General features: G+C 48.8%; 1 protein-coding gene across 1 annotated transcript in view; it reads right to left on the bottom strand.

Annotated features, from left to right (window-relative positions):
• The window catches only part of LOC129813199 (intersectin-2-like), an 83,460-nt gene that overhangs the window by 7,332 nt on the left and 54,139 nt on the right, over positions 1-21,989 (bottom strand). The window contains exons 22-33 of the mRNA XM_055865468.1: positions 20,956-21,152; positions 18,721-18,776; positions 17,532-17,698; positions 17,313-17,358; positions 17,026-17,147; positions 16,567-16,663; positions 16,072-16,266; positions 4,955-5,076; positions 4,747-4,853; positions 4,131-4,314; positions 2,278-2,376; positions 1-130 (exon numbers count right to left, since the gene is read on the bottom strand). The exon at positions 1-130 is cut by the window's left edge and continues 38 nt beyond it. Coding sequence (XP_055721443.1) covers positions 1-130; positions 2,278-2,376; positions 4,131-4,314; positions 4,747-4,853; positions 4,955-5,076; positions 16,072-16,266; positions 16,567-16,663; positions 17,026-17,147; positions 17,313-17,358; positions 17,532-17,698; positions 18,721-18,776; positions 20,956-21,152 — 1,522 coding nt within the window. The remainder of the gene's footprint in view (positions 131-2,277; positions 2,377-4,130; positions 4,315-4,746; positions 4,854-4,954; positions 5,077-16,071; positions 16,267-16,566; positions 16,664-17,025; positions 17,148-17,312; positions 17,359-17,531; positions 17,699-18,720; positions 18,777-20,955; positions 21,153-21,989) is intronic.

The following is a 21,989-nucleotide window of genomic DNA, read 5'->3' as shown; positions in this document are numbered from 1 at the left end:
ACTCGAGCCTGTCACAGTTCTCCTTCTCCCTGACCCCCTCGTTGACCTGAGTACACAGCTCCTCAGCCCGCTCCAGGGCCTCTCTCAGGGGCCCGCAGTCTGCATGCTCCTCCTGGGTACTCTCCAGGATCTGAAAATCAATCAAATGTGTTTTATAAAGCCCCATTTTAAAAATCAGCAGTCACAAAGTGCATTACAGAAACCCAGCCTAAAACCCCACAGAGCAAGCAATGCAGATGTAGAAGCACGGTGGCTAGGAAAAACTCCTGGCACAAGAATACAGATGTAGAAGCACGGTGTCTGGGAAAAACTCCTGACACAAGCAATGCAGATGCAGAAGCACGGTGGCTAGGAAAAACTCCTGGCACAAGCAATGCAGATGTAGAAGCACGGTGTCTGGGAAAAACTCCTGACACAAGCAATGCAGATGTAGAAGCACGGTGGCTAGGAAAAACTCCTGACACAAGAATGCAGAAGCACGGTGGCTAGGAAAAACTCCTGACACAAGCAATGCAGAAGCACGGTGGCTAGGAAAAACTCCTGACACAAACAATGCAGATGTAGAAGCACGGTGGCTAGGAAAAACTCCTGACACAAGAATGCAGATGCACGGTGGCTGGGAAAAACTCCTGACACAAGAATGCAGAAGCACGGTGGCTGGGAAAAACTCCTGACACAAGAATGCAGATGCACGGTGGCTGGGAAAAACTCCTGACACAAGAATGCAGAAGCACGGTGGCTGGGAAAAACTCCTGACACAAGAATGCAGAAGCACGGTGGCTAGGAAAAACTCCTGACACAAACAATGCAGATGTAGAAACACGGTGGCTAGGAAAAACTCCTGACACAAGAATGCAGAAGCACGGTGGCTAGGAAAAACTCCTGACACAAGCAATGCAGATGCAGAAGCACGGTGGCTAGGAAAAACTCCTGACACAAGCAATGCAGATGTAGAAGCACGGTGGCTAGGAAAAACTCCTGACACAAGCAATGCAGATGCACGGTGGCTGGGAAAAACTCCTGACACAAGAATGCAGAAGCACGGTGGCTAGGAAAAACTCCTGACACAAGCAATGCAGATGTAGAAGCACGGTGGCTAGGAAAAACTCCTGACACAAGAATGTAGAAGCACGGTGGCTAGGAAAAACTCCTGACACAAGCAATGCAGAAGCACGGTGGCTAGGAAAAACTCCTGACACAAGCAATGCAGAAGCACGGTGGCTAGGAAAAACTCCTGACACAAACAATGCAGATGCACGGTGGCTAGGAAAAACTCCTGACACAAGCAATGCAGATGCACGGTGGCTGGGAAAAACTCCTGACACAAGCAATGCAGAAGCACGGTGGCTGGGAAAAACTCCTGACACAAGCAATGCAGATGTAGAAGCACGGTGGCTAGGAAAAACTCCTGACACAAGCAATGCAGATGTAGATGCACGGTGGCTGGGAAAAACTCCTGACACAAGCAATGCAGATGTAGAAGCACGGTGGCTAGGAAAAACTCCTGACACAAACAATGCAGATGCACGGTGGCTAGGAAAAACTCCTGACACAAGCAATGCAGATGTAGAAGCACGGTGGCTAGGAAAAACTCCTGACACAAGCAATGCAGATGTAGAAGCACGGTGGCTAGGAAAAACTCCTGACACAAGCAATGTAGAAGCACGGTGGCTAGGAAAAACTCCTGACACAAGAATGTAGAAGCACGGTGGCTAGGAAAAACTCCTGACACAAGAATGTAGAAGCACGGTGGCTGGGAAAAACTCCTGACACAAGAATGTAGAAGCACGGTGGCTGGGAAAAACTCCTGACACAAGAATGTAGAAGCACGGTGGCTAGGAAAAACTCCTGACACAAGAATGTAGAAGCACGGTGGCTAGGAAAAACTCCTGACACAAGCAATGCAGATGTACGGTGGCTAGGAAAAACTCCTGACACAAGCAATGCAGAAGTAGAAGCACGGTGGCTAGGAAAAACTCCTGACACAAGCAATGCAGATGCACGGTGGCTGGGAAAAACTCCTGACACAAGAAATACACATAGGTTACATGTTTGTACACAATACTAATACACACCCAGGTACTATAGATAAATAGTCCCATGTGGCTCAGTGGGTAGAGCACACTGGGTTTGATTCACTGTGGGTTTGATTCACTGGGTTTGATTCACTGGGTTTGATTCACTCTCTACTGTACGTGACTCTGGATAAGAGCTTCTGCTGAATGACATGTTATAATGTAATCATGAGCACACAGTCACACGTTTACTCTCTCTTACGTTCTTGATGTGTAGAGGGTAGCGTGTGATCCTCTGCATGGGCTTGAGCAGGAAGCTGGATAAGGGCATGCCTTTACAGCGGTAGTCTGTGGCGATTTTCTGATGGAGGAAACACAATGTTCAATATGAACGTACAACTGTACATGTATAAATCAGCACACCTCAGCAGGTTGGTATATATCAGAAAGATACATGAAGTTCAATCATCGCTTCCCTCCTCTTTCTCTCACTGCATGTTCTCCTGTCCTATTCTTCCTCTCTTCATTCCATTTAGATGTGTTCCCTGTCTTTTCCTTCTCTCCCTTGTCCTCCCCTCTCTGTTCTCTCCCCCTCTCTCCCCTGTCCTCCCCCGTCCTCCCCCTCTCTCTACTCTCCTCTGTCCTCCCCCTCTCTCTACTCTCCCCTGTCCTCCCCCTCTCACTACTCTCCCCTGTCCTCCCCCTCTCTACTCTCCCCTGTCCTCCCCCTCTTTCCCCTGTCCTCCCGTACTCCTCCTCTCTCCCCTGTCCTCCCCCTCTCTCTACTCTCCTCTGTCCTCCCCCTCTCTCTACTCTCCCCTGTCCTCCACCTCTCTCTACTCTCCCCTGTCCTCCGCCTCTCTCTACTCTCCCCTTTCGCTACTCTCCCCTGTCCTCCACCTCTCTCTACTCTCCCCTGTCCTCCGCCTCTCTCTACTCTCCCCTCTCGCTACTCTCCCCTGTCCTCCCCCTCTCTACTCTCCCCTGTCCTCCCTCTCTCAACTCTCCCTGTCCTCCCCCTCTCTCAACTCTCCCTGTCCTCCCCCTCTACTCTCCTCTCCCCTGTCCTCCCTCTCTCTCTACTCTCCCCTGTCCTCCCCCTCTACTCTCCTCCCCCTCTCTACTCTCCTCCCCTGTCCTCCCCCTCTCGCTTCTCTCCCCTGTCCTCCGCCTCTCTCTACTCTCCCCTCTCGCTACTCTCCCCTGTCCTCCGCCTCTCTCTACTCTCCCCTGTCCTCCCCCTCTTTCCCCTGTCCTCCTCCTCTCTCCCCTGTCCTCCGCCTCTCTCTACTCTCCCCTGTCCTCCCCCTCTTTCCCCTGTCCTCCCGTACTCCTCTCTCCCCTGTCCTCCCCCTCTCTCTACTTTCCCCTGTCCTCCCCCTCTCGCTACTCTCCCCTGTCCTCCCCCTCTCTACTCTCCCCTGTCCTCCCCCTCTCTACTCTCCCCTGTCCTCCCCCTCTTTCCCCTGTCCTCCCGTACTCCTCCTCTCTCCCCTGTCCTCCCCCTCTCTCTACTCTCCCCTGTCCTCCCCCTCTCTCTACTCTCCCCTGTCCTCCACCTCTCTCTACTCTCCCCTGTCCTCCCCCTCTTTCCCCTGTCCTCCCGTACTCCTCTCTCCCCTGTCCTCCCCCTCTCTCTACTTTCCCCTGTCCTCCCCCTCTCGCTACTCTCCCCTGTCCTCCCCCTCTCTACTCTCCCCTGTCCTCCCCCTCTTTCCCCTGTCCTCCCGTACTCCTCCTCTCTCCCCTGTCCTCCCCCTCTCTCTACTCTCCCCTGTCCTCCCCCTCTCTCTACTCTCCCCTGTCCTCCACCTCTCTCTACTCTCCCCTGTCCTCCGCCTCTCTCTACTCTCCCCTCTCGCTACTCTCCCCTGTCCTCCGCCTCTCTCTACTCTCCCTCCCTGTCCTCCCCCTCTCGCTACTCTCCCGTCCTCTGCCTCTCTCTACTCTCCCCTCTTGCTACTCTCCCCTGTCCTCCGCCTCTCTCTACTCTCCCCTGTCCTCCCCCTCTTTCCCCTGTCCTCCCGTACTCCTCCTCTCTCCCCTGTCCTCCCCCTCTCTCTACTCTCCCCTGTCCTCCCGTACTCCTCCTCTCTCCCCTGTCTTTTCACTCACCTTGAGGAAGACCTTAAAGTCCTGTTGGTTGTCAGTCCTGCTCTGTAGCAGAGCAGCTCCGTTGAGTTGACAGGAGCAGAACTGGATGTAAGGCTGGAGGTGAGGCAGCTCGGACTCCAAGACGTCCCCGATCACCTGGACAGGCATCTTGTCACCTCCCATCTTCTTACGCAACTGCAGGGCCCTATGCACACACAAATGTTCTTACTGCCTGGGCCAAAAATACACATATTGTATATACGATGAACCCCCCCTAAACTACCACCCTGTAATACCGTATACATGATGACCCCCCCTTCCCCTAAACTCACACCCTGTACTACTGTATACATGATGATCCCCCCCCTAAACTCACACCCTGTACTACTGTATACATTATGACCCCCCCCCCCTGAACTCACACCCTGTACTACTGTATACATGATGACCCCCCCCCCTGAACTCACACCCTGTACTACCGTATAGATGATGACCCCCCCCCCCCCCCTGAACTCACACCCTGTACTACTGTATACATGTTGACCCCCCCCCTGAACTCACACCCTGTACTACCGTATAGATGACGACCCCCCCCCCCCCCCTCCCCTGAACTCACACCCTGTACTACTGTACGTACTGGAGCAGTTTGGTGTTGCAGGTGATGAGCTCCTCCCAGTTGACAAAGATCATGACCATCTCTGCTTCCGTCAGACGGCCAGACTCAGACATGGGCTTATGGAACACCTGAACACACGCAGTGTACAGTACAGTAGAGTACATCAGTGTGTGTGTGTGTGTGTGTGTGTGTGTGTGTGTGTGTGTGTGTGTGTGTGTGTGTGTGTTACCTCCATGACTATCTGTAAGTCCTCTACATATCTCTCTTCTGTCTGGAGGAGCTCGTGGATGTAACCCTGTCTCTTCCTCTCCTGGGGACTCATAGACTCCAGACTGTTTAGGTCAGCACACCCTGAGAGAACAGAGAGAGAAAACAGAGAGAGAGAGAAAACAGAGAGAGAGAGAACAGACAGAGTGACAGAGAGAGAGAGAACAGACAGAGACAGAGTGACAGAGAGAGAGAGAACAGACAGAGAGACAGAGTGACAGAGAGAGAGAGAACACACAGAGACAGAGTGACAGAGAGAACAGACAGAGTGACAGAGAGAACAGACAGAGAGAGAGAGAGAGAACAGAGAGAGAGAGAGAGAGAACAGAGAGAGAGAGAGAACAGAGAGAGAGAGAGCGAGAGCGAATCACATATATTATACACTCAGAACAAACACACACACTGACAACACATACAACTCCAGTCAACAGTGAGCACTAGACACACACCCAAGGACAAGAGCTGAGTGCCCATATTGATATCTGTAGAGTCCCATACAGGGGCTCCTTTTCTCTTTCTCAGTACAACCCGTCACTTCCTGCTCCTCCTAGATTCTTACAAACTGCAGCTCTACAAAGACTGGTGTGGCATAACCAATCAGAGCTGCAGTAGGCCTATATGCAAATTATCCATTGCCATATATGGATCTGTGTCATTTACTTTGAACTGGACTGTGTTTACAGAATGAGCGGTCGTGAGTAGATGTGCTGATGGTGTTTGCTGGCTGAGCTGCATGTAGCCAAGTGTGGACATTTTGTTCATATCCTTTGCTAGTTAGTGAGTTATTAGCCCAGTTATAGATATTTTTTGGTCAGCAATAGGGGAGTGACTGCTTCCTACAAGAGCAGAAAACGTATATATTTCGAGACATCTTTGAAAGGCGAGTCACATAAAGAGCTTTTTTTTGTCTTAAAGGGGCAGTGTTGTATTTTGAGACAGGCTTGAATAAGTTAAGTAGCCAATAGGCAGAGGGTAGCATAATTTGTCTGATTCTCTCTAGTAATGATATGAGAATATTAATGCATTGTATTTTGTAAAGTGGTTTCATGCATCAAATAACACAACATTGTCAGTCACCTCCTTGTCTGGAAGACAAGTGGTTATAAACAGGTTAATGTCAAGCCCTGCATGTTTTTTTCAAGTCTCATGGAATGTAGGCCTACATGAAACACCAAACATTGACTGCTACTATTGGCTGAATGGTACAACAGCTACAGTATTCTACTTTTACAATGTTATGGGATGCATGTTCTCCATTGTTTTTGATGGTAGGCCACTCTAGTAGACCTACATTATGATCAAATAGCCACAGTAGCATACTTGGCAGCTGTTAAAACTGTAACTTCAAGTGGGTAGCCTCAGTGTTCACAAAAATTTGCACACAAAGCTTTAATTTTTCAAAACTAGCCTTTAATTTCAAATTTCACTATAGGTTCAGACAGAAACAAAGACAGAAGCATATTTTCTAAAATAAATAAAATGGTCTCAGTGTGGTATGCAGAGTTGAGCCTGTGACTAGCCCATTAGAATAGAGTTGAGCCTGTGACCAGCCCATTAGAATAGAGTTGAGCCTGTGACGAGCCCATTAGAATAGAGATGAGCCTGTGACCAGCCCATTAGAATAGAGTTGAGCCTGTGACCAGCCCATTAGAATAGAGTTGAGCCTGTGACGAGCCCATTAGAATAGAGTTGAGCCTGTGACCAGCCCATTAGAATAGAGTTGAGCCTGTGACCAGCCCATTAGAATAGAGTTGAGCCTGTGACCAGCCCATTAGAATAGAGTTGAGCCTGTGACCAGCCCATTAGAATAGAGTTGAGCCTGTGACGAGCCCATTAGAATAGAGAGAGCTGTAGTAGGACACAGAGAAAGAGCAGTCTAACCCCTGGACAGTGCTTGGTTGTCCAACAACCTCCACTAGTTTGCATAGATGTGTAGAATGTTTCCTATTCAGTGTTACAGCAGCTGGCTATTTCAATCTGGCTTGATCATGCAGTGAAACAGCATGGCAACACAGCAGAGCAGACTGGAGGTCCGTCAGTAATCATTATAATATAGTCAATACCAGCTGATTAAGGTGCAGTTATTTATTTAAATTTTATTTTATTTCACCTTTATTTAACCAGGTAGGCTAGTTGAGAACAAGTTCTCATTTGCAACTGCGACCTGGCCAAGATAAAGCAAAGCAGGTTATAACTACTGGTGTGTTCTGCACTCGACACAGCAAACCTTAGAGAGTTAGGATTCAAACAGTTATGAATCTTCACAATCTATTCAGATATTCAGCTTCCAAACAGACACAGAGGCCCGAGCAAACGAGTTGTTAGAATTTAATCAATAATGATGAATCATTCCAGTTGAATCAGAAGTCACTCCTTATGATTGACACGGACCCTCTAACAAATACAGTGTGGCCATAGTGAACGATTCCTCATTACTGAATCAGGGAGAGATGGTGGGTCCTATTCCTCATTACTGAATCAGTAAAGAATCAGGGAGAGATGGTGAGTCCTATTCCTCATTACTGAATCAGGGAGAGATGGTGGGTTCTATTCCTCATTACTGAATCAGGGAGAGATGGTGGGTTCTATTCCTCATTACTGAATCAGGGAGAGATGGTGGGTTCTATTCCTCATTACTGAATCAGGGAGAGATGGTGGGTTCTATTCCTCATTACTGAATCAGGGAGAGATGGTGGGTTCTATTCCTCATTACTGAATCAGGGAGAGATGGTGGGTTCTATTCCTCATTACTGAATCAGGGAGAGATGGTGGGTTCTATTCCTCATTACTGAATCAGGGAGAGATGGTGGGTTCTATTCCTCATTACTGAATCAATAAAGAATCAGGGAGAGATGGTGGGTTCTATTCCTCATTACTGAATCAGGGAGAGATGGTGGGTTCTATTCCTCATTACTGAATCAGTAAAGAATCAGGGAGAGATGGTGGGTTCTATTCCTCATTACTGAATCAGGGAGAGATGGTGGGTTCTATTCCTCATTACTGAATCAGGGAGAGATGGTGGGTTCTATTCCTCATTCCTGAATCAGTAAAGAATCAGGGAGAGATGGTGGGTCCTATTCCTCATTACTGAATCAGGGAGAGATGGTGGGTTCTATTCCTCATTACTGAATCAGTAAAGAATCAGGGAGAGATGGTGGGTTCTATTCCTCATTACTGAATCAGGGAGAGATGGTGGGTTCTATTCCTCATTACTGAATCAGGGAGAGATGGTGGGTTCTATTCCTCATTACTGAATCAGGGAGAGATGGTGGGTTCTATTCCTCATTACTGAATCAGGGAGAGATGGTGGGTTCTATTCCTCATTACTGAATCAGTAAAGAATCAGAGAGAGATGGTGGGTCCTATTCCTCATTACTGAATCAGGGAGAGATGGTGGGTTCTATTCCTCATTACTGAATCAGTAAAGAATCAGGGAGAGATGGTGGGTTCTTTGTGAGCTCAACTCCTTTGATGATAAACAGAATAAAAGCAGGCTCAATTATCTGTCGCTCGGTCTCAGAGAAAGAGAAAACAAGAAGGAGAGTGGGGGGAGGGGACAGGTTAAGGGGGCCGGCCACAGAGACCCACCATCCCAAACAGAGGAAGGGGACAGATGAAGGGGGACAGCCAACGAGACCCACCATCCCAAACAGAGGGAGGGGACAGATGAAGGGGGACAGCCACAGAGACCCACCATCCCAAACAGAGGGAGGGGACAGATGAAGGGGGACAGCCACAGAGACCCACCATCCCAAACAGAGGAAGGGGACAGATGAAGGGGGGCAGCCACAGAGACCCACCATCCCAAACAGAGGGAGGGGACAGATGAAGGGGGACAGCCACAGAGACCCACCATCCCAAACAGAGGAAGGGGACAGATGAAGGGGGACAGCAACAGAGACCCACCATCCCAAACAGAGGGAGGGGACAGATGAAGGGGGACAGCCACAGAGACCCACCATCCCAAACAGAGGGAGGGGACAGATGAAGGGGGACAGCCACAGAGACCCACCATCCCAAACAGAGGGAGGGGACAGATGAAGGGGGACAGCCACAGAGACCCACCATCCCAAACAGAGGAAGGGGACAGATGAAGGGGGACAGCCAACGAGACCCACCATCCCAAACAGAGGGAGGGGACAGATGAAGGGGGACAGCCACAGAGACCCACCATCCCAAACAGAGGGAGGGGACAGATGAAGGGGGACAGCCAACGAGACCCACCATCCCAAACAGAGGGAGGGGACAGAAGAAGGGGAACAGCCACAGAGAAACTCACTAGATCCCTCAAATTCAAGTCTGGACCAGCAGGTCCTCTTAGGGTAAGATGTGAATACTCCTACACTAGATAAACATTAGGGTCATTGCACTTCAGGGACAACAAAAATCAAAACATCGTCAAAACATTGTCCTAATATAGAAAATCACTTGGGAGCGTGAAAGTTTGTTTAATCTGTTTCAACCTGTTTGCGCCAGTCAGATTCAGCCAGGGATCCTATAGAATACAACACCATGTGAAAAAGACCGATTGGAACACTTGTTGTTTTGAGTTTGTGCCCAATTAACAGACTGATCAACATCAGACAGGACAGATCTCAGCTCTTGGTTCAATCCAGTCCCAGGTTAGACAGGACAGATCTCAGCTCTTGGCTCAATCCAGTCCCAGGTTAGACAGGACAGATCTCAGCTCCTGGTTCAGTCAGTCCCAGGTTAGACAGGACAGATCTCAGCTCTTGGTTCAGTCAGTCCCACAGTCAGACAGGACAGATCTCAGCTCTTGGTTCAATCCAGTTCCAGGTTAGACAGGACAGATCTCAGCTCTTGGTTCAATCCAGTCCCAGGTTAGATCTCAGCTCTTGGTTCAGTCAGTCCCACAGTCAGACAGGACAGATCTCAGCTCTTGGTTCAGTCAGTCCCAGGTTAGACAGGACAGATCTCAGCACTTGGTTCAATCCAGTCCCAGGTTAGACAGGACAAATCTCAGCTCTTGGTTCAGTCAGTCCCACAGTCAGACATATCTCAGCTCTTGGTTCAGTCAGTTCCACAGTCAGACAGATCTCAGCTCTTGGTTCAGTCAGTCCCAGGTTAGACAGGACAGATCTCAGCATTTGGATCAGTCAGTCCCAGGTTAGACAGGACAGATCTCAGCACTTGGTTCAGTCAGTCCCAGGTTAGACAGGACAGATCTCAGCACTTGGTTCAGTCAATCCCAGGTTAGACAGGACAGATCTCAGCACTTGGATCAGTCAGTCCCAGGTTAGACAGGACAGATCTCAGCACTTGGTTCAGTCAGTCCCACAGTCAGACATATCTCAGCTCTTGGTTCAGTCAGTCCCAGGTTAGACAGGACAGATCTCAGCACTTGGTTCAGTCAATCCAAGGTTAGACAGGACAGATCTCAGCACTTGGATCAGTCAGTCCCACAGTCAGACATATCTCAGCTCTTGGTTCAGTCAGTCCCAGGTTAGACAGGACAGATCTCAGCACTTGGATCAGTCAGTCCCAGGTTAGACAGGACAGATCTCAGCACTTGGTTCAGTCAGTCCCAGGTTAGACAGCCAGTTGGTGGGGATTGAGTTGAAAAATCAGAAAGGACCAGACACTCCAGGTAGCTTCCCCTAACCACAGACCTAGGATCAGATGACCTAATGCTAACACTAACCATTAGAGCAGTGTTTAATTTGTTGTCCTAGCACTACACAGCTGATTCAAATAATCAACTTATGAGGCCTTTGATTTCAAATCAGATGTCTTGAGTGCTAGGGAAACAACTAAGATGTGCACCCCTTGAGGTCCCCAGGACCAGGGTTGAGAAATACTGCTCTAGGGGATGAAAACTAATCTGACTCTGTAGCAGTGCTAGAGTAGGTAGAAACTCAGGAAATCTAAGGAAGTCTCTAGATTTTGCTCGCCTGAAGTAGAGTATATTATGATAAATTGCAGGCCACACTACTGCCTAGAGAGTTCTCAGCTATACTTTCGTGGCTGTTTATTTACCACCACAGACAGATGCCGGCACTAAGACCGCACTCAGTCATCTGTATAAGGAAATAAGCAAACAGGAAACCACTCACCCAGAGGTGGCGCTCTTAGTGGCCGGAGACTTTAATGCAGGGAAACTTAAATCAGTTCTACCAAATCTCTATCAACATGTTAAATGTGCAACCAGAGGGAAAAAATTCTAGATCACCTGTACTCCACACACAGAGATGCGTAACAAAGCTCTCCCTCGCCCTCCATTTGGTAAATCCGACCACAACTCTATCCTCCTGATTCCTGCTTACAAGCAAAAATTAAAGCAGGAAGCACCAGTGACTCGGTCTATAAACAAGTGGTCAGATGAAGCAGATGCTAAACTACAGGACTGTTTTGCTATCACAGACTGGAACATGTTCCGGGATTCTTCCGATGACATTGAGAAATACACCACATCAGTCACTGGCTTTATCAATAAGTGCATTGAGGACGTCGTCCCCATAGTGACTTTACGTACATACCCCAACCAGAAGTCATGGATTACAGGCAACATTTGCACTGAGATAAAGGGTAGAGCTGCCGCTTTCAAGGTGCGGTACTCTAACCCGGAAGCTTACAAGAAATCCCGCTATGCCCTGCGACGAACCATCAAACAGGCAAATCGTCAATACAGGGCTAAGATTGAATCATACTACAACGGCTCCGACGCTCGTCGGATGAGGCAGGGCCTGCAAACTATTAAAGACGACAAAGGGAAGCACAGCCGCGAGCTGCCCAGTGACACGAGCCTATCAGACGAGCTAAATCACTTCTATGCTCGCTTCGTGGCAAGCAAAACCGAGGCATGCATGAGAGCATCAGCTGTTCCGGGCGACTGTGTGATCACGCTCTCCGTAGCCGACGTGAGAAAGACCTTTAAAAAGGTCAACATTCACAAGGCTGCGGGGCCAGATGGATTACCAGGACGTGTGCTCCGGGCATGTGCTGACCAACTGGCAGGTGTCTTCACTGACATTTTCAACATGTCCCTGATTGAGTCTGTAATACCAACATGCTTGCTTCAAGCAGACCACCATAGTCCCTGTGCCCAAGAACACAAAGGCAACCTGCCTAAATGACTACAGACCCGTGGCACTCACGACCGTAGCCATGAAGTGCCTTGAAAGGCTGGTAATAGCTCACATCAACACCATTATCCCAGAAACCCTAGACCCACTTCAATTTGCATACCGCCCAAACAGATCCACAGATGATGCAATCCCTATTGCACTCCACACTGCCCTTTCCCACCTGGACAAAAGGAACACCTATGTGAGAATGCTATTCATTGACTACAGCTCAGTGTTCAACACCATAGTACCCTCAAAGCTCATCAATAAGCTAAGGATCCTGGGACTAAACACCTCCCTCTGCAACTGGATCCTGGACTTCCTGACAGGCCGCCCCCAGGTGGTGAGGGTAGGTAGCAACACATCTGCCACGCTGATCCTCAACACTGGAGCTCCCCAGGGGTGCGTGCTCAGTCCCCTCCTGTACTCCCTGTTCACCCACAACTGCATGGCCAGGCACGACTCCAACACCATCATTAAGTTTGCTGACGACACAACAGTGGTAGGCCTGATCACCGACAATGATGAGACAGCCTATAGGGAGGAGGTCAGAGACCTGGCTGGGTGGTGCCAGAATAACAACCTATCCCTCAACGTAACCAAGACTAAGGAGATGTTTGTGGACTACAGGAAAAGGAGCACCGAGCACGTCCCCATTCTCATCGATGGGGCTGTAGTGGAGCAGGTTGAGAGCTTCAAATTCCTGTCCACATCAACAACAAACTAGAATGGTCCAAACACACCAAGACAGTCGTGAAGAGGGCACGGCAAAGCCTATTCCCCCTCAGGAAACTAAAAAGATTTGGCATGGGTCCTGAGATCCTCAAAAGGTTCTACAGCTGCAACATCGAGAGCATCCTGACCGGTTGCATCACTGCCTGGTACGGCAATTGCTCGGCCTCCGACCGCGAGGCACTTCAGAGGGTAGTGCGTACGGCCCAGTACATCACTGGGGCAAAGCTGCCTGCCATCCAGGACCTTTACACCAGGCGGTGTCAGAAAAAGGCCCTGAAAATTGTCAAAGACCCCAGCCACCCCAGTCATAGACTGTTCTCTCTACTACCGCATGGCAAGCGGTACCGGAGTGCCAAGTCTAGGACAAAAAGGCTTCTCAACAGTTTTTACCCCCAAGCCATTAGACTCCTGAACAGGTGGTTACCCGGACTATTTGTATTGTGTGCCCCCCCCAACCCCTCTTTTACGCTGCTGCTACTCTCTGTTTATCATATATGCATAGTCACTGTAACTATACATTCATGTACATACTACCTCAATTGGCACGACCAACCAGTAGTCACGCACATTGGCTAACCGGGCTATCTGCATTGTGTTCCACCCACCACCCGCCAACCCCTCTTTTTACGCTACTGCTACTCTCTGTTCATCATATATGCATAGTCACTTTAACCATATCTACATCTACATACTACCTAAATAAGCCTGACTAACAGGTTTCTGTATATAGCCTTGCTACTCTTATTTTCAAATGTCTTTTTACTGTTGTTTTTATTTCTTTACTTACCTACACACACACACACACATTCTTTTTATTCTCCACACTATTGGTTAGAGCCTGTTAGTAAGCATTTCACTGTAAGGTCTACCTACACCTGTTGTATTCGGCGCACGTGACAAATAAACGTTGATATGATTTGAACTAACCACTGACACAGGGTCAGATAGTTAAACTGAACAAAAATATATACAACGCAACATGCAAAAATGTCAATGATTTTACTGAGTTACAGTTTATATAAGCAAATCAGTCATTTGAAATATATTAATTAGGCCCTAATCTATGGAATTCACATGACTGGGCAAGGGCGCAGCCATGGGTGGGACTGGGAGGACATAGGCCCACCCACTTGGGAGGCAGGCCCAGCCATTCAGAATGACTTTTTCCCCACAAAAGGGCTTTATTACACAGTTTCATCTGCTGTCCAGGTGGCTGGCCTCAAACGATCAGGTAAAGAAGTCGGATGTGGAGGTCCTGGGCTCGCGTGGTTACACGTGGTCTTCGGTTGTGAGGCTGGCTGGACGAACTGCCAAATTCTCTTAAACGATGTTGAGGGCAGCTTATGGTAGAGAAATTAACATGAAATTCTCCGGCAACAGCTCTGATGGACATTCCTGCAGTCATCATGCCAATTACACGCTCCCTCAAAACCTGAGACATCTGTGGCATTGTGTTGTGTGACAAAACTGCACATTTTGGGGCCTTTTATTGTCCCCAGCACAAGGTGCACCTGTGTAATGATCATGCTGTTTAAACAGCTTCTTGATATGCCACACCTGTCAGGTGGATGGATTATCTTGCCAAAGGAGAAAGGCTCACTAACAGGGATGTAAACAAATTAGTGCACAACATTTGATAGAAATAAGCTTTTTGTGCGTATGGAACATTTCTGGGATCTTTTATTTCAGCTCATGAAACATGGGACCAACACTTTACATGTTGTGTTTATATTTTTGTTCAGTATATTTCATCCCCCTAATGGTTAACGTTAGCATTATGGGTTGGGCAATCTGACCCTAGATCTGTGGTTAAGGATACCGTCTACCCACTCCATAAAAAAACACAGGTAGAAGGTCAGAGGTCAGAGAGGTGTGGCCAGACACAGGTCAGAAGATAAGGGTGAGGCCTCTATGACAGCGGGTCTCTCTGAGACAGAGGAGGAGGAGATGCTACCACCCTACAAAAAGAAAGAGATTACGGGAAGAGAGGAGAGGAGGAAAGAAGGGAGGGAAAGGAGGGAGAGAAGTAAAAGGAAACTGAATGAGAACAAGGGATGGATGAACAGGTGAAAAGAAGAAGAAATGGTGGACAGGAATAAAGAGCAGGAAATACTACCAATAGGCTTGTTCACCAGAGATCCTCAATAATAGATAATACCATGCTAACCCCTTACCCTAACCGCACCCTAAACTCCCCCTAACCTTTAGACTGCTGACCCCTTACCCTAACCTCCCCACTAACCTTTAGACTGCTAAACCCCTACACTAACCTCCCCACTAACCTTTAGACTGCTAAACCCCTACACTAACCTCCCCACTAACCTTTAGACTGCTAAACCCCTACACTAACCTCCCCACTAACCTTTAGACTGCTAAACCCCTACACTAACCTCCCCACTAACCTTTAGACTGCTAAACCCCTACACTAACCTCCCCACTAACCTTTAGACTGCTAAACCCCTACACTAACCTCCCCACTAACCTTTAGACTGCTAAACCCCTACACTAACCTCCCCACTAACCTTTAGACTGCTAAACCCCTACACTAACCTCCCCACTAACCTTTAGACTGCTAAACCCCTACACTAACCTCCCCACTAACCTTTAGACTGCTAAACCCCTACACTAACCTCCCCACTAACCTTTAGACTGCTAAACCCCTACACTAACCTCCCCACTAACCTTTAGACTGCTAAACCCCTACACTAACCTCCCCACTAACCTTTAGACTGCTAAACCCCTACACTAACCTCCCCACTAACCTTTAGACTGCTAAACCCCTACCCTAACCTCCCCACTAACTTTTAGACAGCTAAACCCTTACCCTAACCTCCCCACGAACCTTTAGACTGCTAAACCCTTACCCTAACCTCTAGACTGGTTAGACTCATCTTGCCTTGACCGCTGGCCTTACTCATATCGTCCATATACCTGTCATGTGTACTGGGATGTACCTTGTGTGTGTCTATCTGCCTACCCTGCCTTGTGTACTGGGATGTACCTTGTGTGTGTCTATCTGCCTACTGGGATGTACCTTGTGTGTGTCTATCTGCCTACTGGGATGAACCTTGTGTGTGTCTATCTGCCTACTGGGATGTACCTTGTGTGTGTCTATCTGCCTACTGGGATGTACCTTGTGTGTGTCTATCTGCCTACTGGGATGTACCTTGTGTGTGTCTATCTGCCTACCCTGTCATGTGAACATTCCACTTTGAGAAATGACGTCTTCAGAAAAACATCAAAATAGTCATGTACTCACATTGCTGGCTGGGATCGGAGTCGGCGGTGGTCATCTTGACGTAATTGGTTGGGACCAGACCAGTGATCCCATTGACCTCTCCTTTCCACCAATCGGGGTCGTTCTTGTCGAACACACTGATCATCTGACCTTTGGAGAAGCTCATCTCTTCCTCGTTGGCTGCTTTGTAGTCGTACATGGCAATGACCTGACACACTGGAGGAGAGAGAGAGCAAGAGCAGGGGGAGAGAGAGAGGGGGGGGGGGGTGAGGTGTGAGGCAGTGGATGCTGATGGGAGGAGCTATATCAGGACAGCCTCATTGTATTGGCTAGAATGGAATAAATGGAACAGAACCAATGTGTGATGTGTTTGATACCGTTCCATTCATTCCATTCCAGATATTACAATGAGCCTGTCCTCCTATAGCTCCTCCCACCAGCCTCCTTGTAAACTATACATTCACTTTTCTTACCTACTAAAGGTGTGTGTTTCCTGTGGGTGTATGTGTATGCTACCTGGTAGAGGTGCTGGTGTGGACTTGCTGCTGTTAGATCCCAGCATTTTGACATGTGAGGCAGGAAACCAACCCTTCTGACGCTTCTTTCCTCGCGCCTTAGAGACCGAGAGAGATCAATCAGTCAACCATATGTATCAATCTAATGCTGCGTTTAGACAGGCAGCCCAATTTTGATCATTTTTTCCACTAATTGGTCTTTTGACCAATCAGATCAGCTCTGAAAAATATCTGATGTGAAAAAATCTGATCTGATTGGTCAAAAGACCAATTAGTGAAAACAATATCAGAATTGGGCTGCCTGCACAGGAAACCGATTTCTGATATTTTCCCACTAATTGGTAATTTTTTACCAATCAGATCAGATCTTAATTCAATAACTGTAAATCAACACAGCCAAAATCATATTGCCTTATTTCATTAGAGTCTAAAACAACCATTAATCAATCAATGAGCCAACCTGCAGTTCTCCGAGCAACCAGCCGGCGGAATTCTTGCTGAGGATGAGGATGAGCTGTCCTGGAGCCAGGCTGAGCTGCTCTGTTCCTGTGGCCGTGTAGGCAGTGCTCACCTGGGCTATCTCTGCGCGTGTACACACACACGCACACGCACGCGCGCACACGCACACACACACACACACACACACACACACACACAAACGCACGCAAACCCACACGTAGGGAGTAACATCAGATTTAGAGGAAGTGTTGAAAGGAGTGTGGATATGCATTTCTCCAGTTGACTCACCTGGCTTTTTCCCAGGCTGTCCTGGCTTCCCTGAGCTGCTGGATGTCTGAAATAACAAGTTAGAGAACCAAGGTCAGATACAAATTAAAGTCAAGGACGTGTGTGTGTGTGTGTGTGTGTGTGTGTGTGTGTGTGTGTGTGTGTGTGTGTGTGTGTGTGTGTGTGTGTGTGTGTGTGTGTGTGTGTGTGTGTGTGTGTGTGCGTGTGTGTGTATCTTACGTCGGTCTCTTTGGGTTTGACGTAGTTTGAAGGGAACACTCCAGTGCGGTCTCCAATGCCTCCGCTCCACCACTCTCCCTCTCTCTGGGTCACCAGGATCACATCCCCCTCTCTAAACGTCAGGTCGCCAGGCTCTGGGCTCTCATAGGTGTACAGCGCCATGTACTCTGATTTGTGAGACAAAACATCACCTCTCAGAGAGACATTCTGATTGGATGATACAAACATGACCTCTCAGAGAGACATTCTTATTGGATGATACAAACCATGACCTCTCAGAGACATTTAATTGGATGACACAATTCACTACAGAGTCATGGACATTACCATCTGAGAAGGCAGAACTGTATTTTAACTGAATCGCGTAAGAGTGGTTTTGCAGGAGGACATGTTTTTAGGGAAGAGAAAGAGAGAGAGAGCGAACGAGGGCGAGGGTGAGAGAGGGCGAGAGAGAGAGGGCGAGAGAGAGAGAGCGAACGAGGGCGAGAGAGAGAGAGCGAACGAGGGCGAGAGAGAGAGAGAGCGAACGAGGGCGAGAGAGAGAGAGAGCGAACGAGGGCGAGACAGAGAGCACGAACAAGGGCGAGAGCACGAACGAGGGTGAGAAAGAGAGAGCACGAACGAGGGCGAGAGAGAGAGAGCGAACGAGGGCGAGAGAGAGAGAGAGCGAACGAGGGCGAGAGAGAGAGAGCGAACGAGGGCGAGAGAGAGAGCACGAACAAGGGCGAGAGCACGAACGAGGGTGAGAGAGAGAGAGCACGAACGAGGGCGAGAGAGAGAGCACGAACGAGGGCGAGAGAGAGAGCACGAACGACGGCGAGAGAGAGAGAATGAGGGCGAGAGAGAGAGAGGCCGGGCGAGAGTGAGAGAGGCCGGGCGAGAGTGAGAGGCCGGGCCAGAGCGAGAGAACAAGGGCGAGAGAGAGAGAGAGATGGCGAGAGAGCGAGAGAGAGGGCAAGAGAGAGAGAGAGGGCAAGAGAGAGAGAGAGAGGGCGAGAGAGCGAGAGAGGGCGAGAGAGCGAGAGAGGGCGAGAGAGCGTCAGGGCGAGAGAGCGTCAGGGCAAGAGAGAGAGGGCGAGAGAGAAAGTGAGAGGGCGAGAGACAGAGAGAGGGCGAGAGAGAAAGTGAGAGGGCGAGAGACAGAGAGAGGGCGAGAGAGTGCGAGAGGGCGAGAGAGAGAAGGGAGTACCTTCCTGTTGAGCAGCATCTGAGGCCTCCACTTCATCTGGGGGAGAATATGTCAGGCTGAGACAAGACAAACGACATTAGTAAAACAAAATAATAATTTTCTATCATAAGACCAGTACTACCGTGCCCAGTAACAACAAGCAGCCTTGCAGACAGATGTTTTTATTTATTTACTTCACCTTTATTTAACCAGGTAGGCTAGTTGAGAACAAGTTCTCATTTACAACTGCCTCCTGGCCAAGATAAAGCAAAGCAGTTTGACACATACAACAACACAGAGTTACACATGGAATAAACAAACATACAGTCAATAATACAGTAGAAAAAAGTCTATATACTGTGTGTGCAAATGAGGTAGGATAAGAGAGGTAATGCAATAAATAGGCCGTAGTGGCGAAATAATTACAAATTACAAATTAAACACTGGAGTGATAGATGTGCAGAAGATGCATGTACAAGTAGAGATACTGGGGTGCAAAGGAGCAAAATAAATAAATAAATACAGTATGGGAATGAGATAGTTGGATGGGCTATTTACAGATGGGCTATGCACAGGTGCAGTGATCTATGAGTTGCTCTGACAGCTGGTGCTTAAAGCTAGTGAGGGAGATATGAGTCTCCAGCTTCAGTGGTTTTTGCATTTCGTTCCAGTCATTGGCAGCAGAGAACTGGAAGGAAGGGCGGCAAAAGTAGGAATTGGCTTTGGGGGTGACCAGTGAAATATACCTTCTGCAGTGCGTGCTGAGATAAAGTGGGGCTTTACCTAGCAAAGACTTGTAGATGACCTGGAGCCAGTTGGTTTTGCGACGAGTATGAAGTGAGGGCCAGCCAACGAGAGCGTACAGGTCGCAGTGGTGGGTAGTATATGGGGCTTTGGTGACAAATGGATGGCACTGTGATAGACTGCATCCAATTTGTTGAGTAGAGTGTTGGAGGCTATTTTGTAAAAGACATCGCCGAAGTCGAGGATCGGCAGGATAGTCAGTTTTACGAGGGTATGTTTGGCGGCATGAGTGAAGGAGGCTTTGTTGTGAAATAGGAAGCCGGTTCTAGATGTAATTTTGGATTGGAGATGCTTAGTGTGAGTCTGGAAGGAGAGTTTACAGTCTAGCCAGACACCCAGGTATTTGTAGTTGTCCACATATTCTAAGTCAGAACCGTCCAGAGTAGTGATGCTGGACGGGCGGGCAGGTGCAGGCAGCGATCGGTTGAAGAGCATGCATTTAGTTTTTCTTGCATTTAAGAGCAGTTGGAGGCCACGGAAAGAGAGTTGTATGGCATTGAAGCTTGTCTGGAGGTTAGTTAACACAGTGTCCAAAGAAGGGCCAGAGGTATACAGAATGGTGTCGTCTGCGTAGAGGTGGATCAGAGAATCACCAGCGGCAAGAGCGACATCATTGATGTATACAGAGAAAAGAGTCGGCCAGAGAATTGAACACTGTGGCACCCGCATAGAGACTGCCAGAGGTCCGGACAACAGGCCCTCCGATTTGACACAATGAACTCTGTCTGAGAAGTAGTTGGTGAACCAGACGAGGCAGTCATTTGAGAAACCAAGGCTGTTGTGTCTGCCGATGAGGATGTGGTAATTGACAGAGTCGAAAGTCTTGGCCAGGTCGATGAATACAGCTGCACAGTATTGTCTCTTATCGATGGCGGTTATGCTATCGTTTAGGACCTTGAGCATGGCTGAGGTGCACCCATGACAAGCTCTGAAACCAGATTGCATAGCTGAGAAGGTACGGTGGGATTGGAAATGGTCGATAATCTGTTTTGATTTGGCCTGTTCAAGTACATATGACTGAATTCTACACACACACGACTGAATTCCTTCACTGTGTGTGTGTGTGTGTGTGTGTGTGTGTGTGTGTGTGTGTGTGTGTGTGTGTGTGTGTGTGTGTGTGTGTGTGTGTGTGTGTGTGTGTGTGTGTGTGTGTGTGCGTGCGTGCGTGCGTGCGTGCGTGCGTGTGGGAGGTGTGTACGTGTGTGTGTGGGCGGTGTGTACGTGTGTGTGTGGGCGGTGTGTATGTGTGTGTGTGGGCGGTGTGTATGTGTGTGTGGGAGGTGTGTACGTGTGTGTGTGGGCGGTGTGTACGTGTGTGTGTGGGCGGTGTGTATGTGTGTGTGGGAGGTGTGTACGTGTGTGTGTTGGCGGTGTGTATGTGTGCGTGGGAGGTGTGTACGTGTGCGTTTGTGTGGGCGGTGTGTACGCGTGCGTGTTTATGTATATATTTACGCAGTGGTCTTGTCATTATCTCCCAGAAGTGTGACGTATGTTTTGGGGAACCAGCCCTGAACACCGTTGACCTCCCCCAGCCACCAGCTGTCCTGCTGCTCCAGCACCCGGATCACATCCTCCTTACTGAAGTTCAGATGGCTCTCTGTCTTAGCTGTCCACGAACACAGAGCCTGGGCCTGCAGGCTGCCCACCACCTAGAGCAAGAGAAGGAAGGATGGAGGGAGAGAGAGAGAGTGATGGAGGGAGATAAGATTGAGGGAGAGAAAGAGAGAGGTAGATAGCAGAAGGAACAGGGGTCAAATTTAAATTGGGATATTGTAGGTAATGAAACAATACGTTTTTCACTCATGGATTAAAAAGTACTAGATCGGTGTAATCATATTCCTAACACCAGCCGTTTCCTTTTTAAATCCATGAGGAGAGTGAACCAGGGAAATCAGAGAAGACATGAGGAAGAATCTTTGCCTGATGACTGAATTCCGCTGCTAGTGGGAGTGGCGTTTGACCAGAGCGTTGTGGAGGGGTAGTCAGGATAGTCAGGGTAGTCAGGGTAGTCAGGATAGTCAGGGTAGTCAGGATAGTCAGGGTAGTCAGGATAGTCAGGGTAGTTAGGGTAGTCCCGATAGTCAGGGTAGTCCCGATAGTCAGGATAGTCAGGATAGTCAGGGTAGTCAGGGTAGTCAGGATGGTCAGGGTAGTCAGGATAGTCAGGGTAGTCAGGATAGTCAGGGTAGTCCCGATAGTCAGGATAGTCAGGGTAATCAGGGTAGTCAGGATAGTCACGGTAGTCAGGGTAGTCAGGGTAGTCAGGGTAGTCAGGGTAGTCAGGATAGTCAGGGTAGTCAAGGATAGTCAGGATAGTCAGGATAGTTAGGGTAGTCAGGGTAGTCAGGATAGTCAGAGTAGTCAGGAAAGTCAGGATAGTCAGGATAGTCAGGGTAGTCAGGATAGTCAGGGTAGTCAGGATAGTCAGGATAGTCAGGGTAGTCAGGATAGTCAGAGTAGTCAGGGTAGAGGAATCGGTCTGGTCT

Source organism: Salvelinus fontinalis, chromosome 16, assembly GCF_029448725.1.
Source record: "Salvelinus fontinalis isolate EN_2023a chromosome 16, ASM2944872v1, whole genome shotgun sequence".
NCBI lineage: Eukaryota > Metazoa > Chordata > Actinopteri > Salmoniformes > Salmonidae > Salvelinus > Salvelinus fontinalis.
This window is presented reverse-complemented; position numbering and strand designations above follow the sequence as displayed.